This window comes from Amphibalanus amphitrite, unplaced genomic scaffold (assembly GCF_019059575.1).
Source record: "Amphibalanus amphitrite isolate SeventyFive unplaced genomic scaffold, NRLGWU_Aamphi_draft 000050F_arrow, whole genome shotgun sequence".
NCBI lineage: Eukaryota > Metazoa > Arthropoda > Thecostraca > Balanomorpha > Balanidae > Amphibalanus > Amphibalanus amphitrite.
In genome coordinates this window covers 176,565-182,150 of record NW_024881546.1, presented here as the reverse complement: position 1 = coordinate 182,150, position 5,586 = coordinate 176,565, and the positions used below count along the sequence as shown (strand labels likewise).

At 52.9% G+C, this 5,586-nt stretch overlaps 1 protein-coding gene across 1 annotated transcript; it reads left to right on the top strand.

Annotated features, from left to right (window-relative positions):
* The first annotated feature begins 266 nt into the window (after nt 1–266).
* On the top strand, nt 267–5,169 carry LOC122377755 (homeobox protein Hox-B4a-like). The gene is made up of 2 exons (XM_043358144.1): nt 267–1,297; nt 3,031–5,169. Exons 1-2 carry the CDS (start codon nt 844–846, stop codon nt 3,507–3,509), a joined length of 933 nt encoding a protein of 310 aa, XP_043214079.1. The 5' UTR covers nt 267–843; the 3' UTR covers nt 3,510–5,169.
* Nucleotides 5,170–5,586: the final 417 nt, after the last annotated feature.

The following is a 5,586-nucleotide window of genomic DNA, read 5'->3' as shown; positions in this document are numbered from 1 at the left end:
CAGGCCAGGAACCAGAGATTCATTGGACCAAGGACCACCGGTTCATCGGACCAGGACCACCGGACCATCGACCACCAATCCACCTTGGACCACCGGGTATCCGGATACCAATCCGTCAACCACCGGAGACAGTCAGTGAGTTTTGATGAGCCGTATCTCTATGGTGGATTGGTTTATGGCCTGTTTCGGGCCCATGACCGCGTGTGAGACAGAGCGGGGAGTGCGGAGAGAGGGAGAGAGGAGTCTGCGGACTGAGAGCGACCACCGGCGCAGTGCGCATTCTGGCTGCCAGTGCGCAGGTCACCGGTGAGAGCGGTCCGTGTTGGGTGACTTTGCGCTTTGGGTCTTTTCTGAAGCATTTCGTGCGTTTTCGCCCCGTGTGTTTTGGAGCCTCCTTCGTTCTTCCCCAGCGGTTGTTGGCTGCGTGGGTGCGTGCGTCTCCCGCGGAGCGGCGATTGGCGCAGGAAAGGGGAGCCGGCGGCGGGGGCGACATTTTTGATCGGCGCCCATTGATTTGGCGAGGGTCCGGGGACGGCCGGAGGGTCCGCCAGCGGGCATCCCGCACCGCCGCCGGCGGCGGCCTCATGTTTATTCCCGACAATAGGCTGAATAGGTCAATGTGATTGGTCGGCCGGCCGGCTGCGGCGCGCGCTGACGTCACGGCGCGTATTGAATGGTCTCCTCTGCCGGGGGACGGGCGCAAATCACTCTGGCCGGCCGGCGGCGCGGCGCCCGACCCTGGGAATCGGCCGGCAGGAGGCGCCCCGGACAGTGCGTGAACGCTGCGTGATCGGCCGCCGCACCGGTCGGGCCCGAGAGGCAGAGTGCACCGCGAGCGTCACCATGAGCTGGAACTTGAGCAACGCGGCCGGCGGCTGGCCGGCCGGCGGCCACAACGTGCAGGCCGCCGACCAGTACTACAACAACGGCAAGTACGGCGGGGTGAACTATGAGAACTTCCAGCAGTACGCCGCCCAGGCGCACCAGCACTTTCAGCGGTACAGCGCGCCGTACCCCAACCTGGGCAACCTCAGCGCCAAGGCCGTATACGAACAGTGCGCCTCGTACTCGCCGACCCCCGGCTACCCGGGCACCCCGGCCAGAACGGAGTCGGCCGAGGGACGCGACTTCACCGCCTGCAAGATGCCGGCCGGCTTCGGCGGCGGAGTGCACGACAGCATGCAGGGCCTGCACATGCAGAACTTTGCCGGCATGGAGGACATGCACTATGCGGCAGCGGCGGCCGCCGCCAAAAACCCCGGAGGAATCTTCCCCTGGATGAAGGCTCCGTATACAAGTAAGTAATTAAAATATTTTAATTATTGCGCATGCTTGCATACTGCACAGTCACCAACACCCATGATTTGATCAACCCCAGGACTCTTGCTAGCTTGGCTGCTCTCCGAGAGCCTCGATTCAACCCAGCAGTTTTTTTTTTTTGTCTCCCGGTCGCAGCGGGGTTCCCGCGAGGGTCCGCGGACCCCGTATCCGGTTTTGACGGCTCCCTCGGCTCCCCCGGCTCCCGTCGGATCCCGCGTTGAAACCGGTCGGCTCCCGTCGACTCCCTCCCACTTCCTCCCGAAAAGACCGACTCCTGTCAGATCTGGAGCGCCTCAGATCCGGTAACACGAGTCATCCACGCAGACCACCACAGCCGCGCCCCACGGACAGTTTTTACGTCACCCTCCGGTGCGGTCCCATTTGTTTTAATCAATTCCGGGGGATAAAAAGGGTCACGTGACAGCCACGTCACAGTGGAGAGGTTTTTGTGGATCAGCCATTTTCTGAGCGAGGGATGGCTCAGTCGATGGCTGTGGGGCAGTGGGGTGAGCGAAATCGCTTCATTTCGTGAATTTAATTGGTGACGGTGACGTAAAGGGTGTTGCTCGGGTGACGTGGTAAAGTGTGACGTCACTCGTGGGTGAAGGAGGGTCAGTGAGGTGTACGGATGTCGTCATGTGGAAAGGTTTCTCAGTAGGAAATTGGGTGCGTCGAGGATCATAGATTTATGCTCACAAGCTTATTGCTTTCAATATTATCAGGCCACACAGTAAAATGTGGTTTTATATTGCATACTTTCGTATCATAATACCTCACAATGGTACTCGGAAAGAAGTGTATCCGACCTATCTCCCTTCTATTCATCCACGGAGGCTTGATATCCCCCTGCTGTGCAGTTGCCGGCCATGTCGCATGTTGCATTGTTGAATGTTTACATGTGTTGTGTCTGACGCTGAGGTAGTGAAGGGGCTGCCGGGCAGATAATGGGGAATGTGTTCTGTTGTTCACTGTGTGCAGGTGCAGATAAATGTGAAACATAACGGGTAATCACTTGAAACGTGCCAGGGATTATTTCAGTGGCACAAGAACACGGATTTCAGCTTCCGGAGTAGATAATGAGTCCAACTGTGTCCATCCTTGTAGCATTAACTACGGGTCTTTTTTGGGTTCGTAGCGCGGCAGCTGCATTTGTTTCTAATTTATTAGCTTGTGATAGAAAGCAAGTTGAACAAGGCGATACACAGTTTTAATTATCACACTTTTGTCTGTTAGCTGAGTACAACATTTCAAACATATTGCGTTCTGGAAAGCTACAAAACCCTTATTTCTGCTGTTAGATAAGGAGATGTTATTTTGTATCACAACTCTTGCAAGCGCGTCCCTGGAGCAACGTAGTTATGTTACAAAGCTTTGTGCCATCCACTGTTTCAGTAATGATTTTCATAGCCACGCATACCTAACTACCATTTTTTCTATTTCAACCATACTCAAAATCGGTTGATATAATATGCATATGCAAACATAACATATGAGTTAGCAATTAAACACGGTAATTAAATTGTGTTTAAACATTGTGGTCAACAAATTTAGTACCTACTGCAAAATTATGAAATAAATTTCATATTGGGTCGATAGATAAGAGATAAATTATCGATGGGAAGATATAAGTGATGCTTTAAAAATTTAAGTCTGTGTCGACTGGTCCTCGGAATTGCCATCATTACAAGCCCCTCTTCTTCTCTGTTTCAGTTGACCCGGGTCACACGCCGAAGCGGACGCGGCAGTCCTACACCCGGTTCCAAACTCTGGAGCTGGAGAAGGAGTTCCGGACGAACCGCTACCTGACGCGGCGGCGGCGGATAGAGATCGCCCACGCCGTCTCGCTCTCCGAGCGACAGATCAAGATCTGGTTCCAGAACCGGCGCATGAAGGCCAAGAAGGAGACAAAACAAGTAGACTCCACAGAACGTGACGACGCTGACGACGACGCCTCCGGAGACAAATCTGTCGGCTCGTCGCCGCCGGCGCCGCGCCCGGCTCCCGTCGCTTTCGACGCGACGCCCTCGTGCTCCTCGAGCCTGGTGACGGGAAACTCTCTGGATGACATGCTGCCCACGATGCCGGCCATGCAGACCTCGCTGTCGGCGGTGCAGCACGTCCAGCACGGTCACCAGCCCCAGCACCAGCACCACTACTCAGGTATCAAGTCCGAGGCGCACTCGGCGTAACCTCCTCCAGGGGTCTCATAAATCTCACGACGGAGCTGGCGTAGCCTCGTCGAACGGGTTGGTGATTTGACGCAGCAATGCGCATCTGTATATGAAAGTGGGCGCTATTTGAAGTGTAATTACCTTTTGCTGTGACAGTTGTTCAGGGATTTTTGCATTTGTTTTGCCATCTATTCTGTGAGTAGATGATCGAGTGGAACGCACGGTACGGGTATATTGCTTTCAGTTTGAATAGTTTGTATTATTTTGTCACTCACTTTGCGGGTTTTTCGCGGGTTGCTTATTGCTTCGCTTTTATATTTGTTTATATAAATGAAATGTTTGCTCATCGGCATCATTTTAACTTTGCTCTAAGAGTCTTGATTCATGATTTGATGACTTTCTCAGGTCATTAGAAGCATCGATGTACAGTTCGCTGTTATTAAGATTACCTACTATTTTATGTTATATCTTAGCCTTTACCTCCAGCAGCTTTGTTCCGAAATATTTCCTCAGATAAATCTTGCTAATGTAAATTCAACGCACTATCATCCACGCAGGCCTCGAGTTTTTCTATCTTTTGAATTCTGAAATACGCCCTCGCGTGCTAAACCAACTCCGTGTCATATTTCCACCTTATCCCAGCTTCTTGAGCCTTCTCCTGTCGCTCCTCACATATCCCTTACCTGTTCGCGCATCTATCGTTAACCAAACCCCCTATTAGCACATATCCACGAGCGCGGCACCTGATCCTTGGATCCGCGAGTTTGCGCGGTCCCGTTACACCTTGAGCTACCTGATCGTCCACCGCTCCTCCCACCTCACCATCCTATCCTGCCGTCTGCCAGCGCTGGCCCGTGGTCATCGTAATCCCCGGTACGATTAGGCCGGGCGCGCGCCAGCCGCTCCCTGCGGACCCCTAATTACCAGTGTCGCACTCGGACTCGCTAATTGAAAGAGGCGGCAGTAATAACACCCGAGCGGCACAGGGAAAGCGCCGGCCGGCCTCCAGAGAGTGAGGGTTCGAGACGCACGAGCGGAGCAGAAGGCCTAGTCGCTCCCCTTTGCCGGACGGCGGTGCTAGCTTCTTGTGCGTGTGCCTGGACGGGACTGCAACGCTCGGAGGTGCGTAGGATGTGCGTGTGCGTAAGAAAGTGCGTGTATTGTAGTATGCGTGTGTATTGTGTCGATATTTGTTGTTGAGATTCTTTGACGGTCACTTACGTGTGTGGTTAGGAATGGTGCGATCCAAACCAAAGATATCGGCACCTCGCCTTCACTGTGTCTGTCGCGATACTGTAGAAACACATTGTCCCTGCCTGTTGTTGTGTCTTGATAAATGCAAGCTCGACCTCACTACCTCATCGTGACCTTAGGTATCCCGTGTTGCTGCACACGTGGTGTATCACGTGTTTCGTGTTCTTGTGCACGTGGAGAATCACGTGTTCTGTGTTCCTGTGTTCGTAGAGTGCAACGTGTGTGATGAACTCAGGTCAACTCAGGGTATATACAATTAAGTGTAAATGCGACCCGATGTTGTATATATGTGCGACGCAATCCTAGGGTTGGCACCGTTCGTTGTTGTGATTTGGTGGTCATTTGCACCCACCGCCCGGCTGACCAAGCCCTCTATCGTTTGGCTTGCTCTGGACAGCTCATCTAATAAATCTCGATGTAGCTATCACAGTGTTCGCTGGCGTCTCAGTGCCGATATCTCCCCGGCGAGGGCGGCATTCTCGGTTTACGACCGGGCACGTCCGCTGTCTGCCGGCCAGCGCACACTGGTCGGAAACGCTCCAGCGAGAGGCCAGCGGCCTTTCCGCAAAAGTTTTTTGCTTGTTATTCCACAACCAGTGAAGCAAACTTCATAAAACTTTGCATACTTTCTCTGTCATATGTAAGCTATCATTTGGATGTCAAACACTAAATATATGACGTGAATCTGTTAAGTTATGACGTCATAATTGAGTATAATACAGGATCTAGCACCACTTTAAGTCAACAAGGGAAATTGGGAGCTGCTATTCGGGCACCGGGAATGGTTTCATGCACTCCTTGCAAGGTCCAGTGCTTGACTTTAGCATTGTTGACTTTGTGT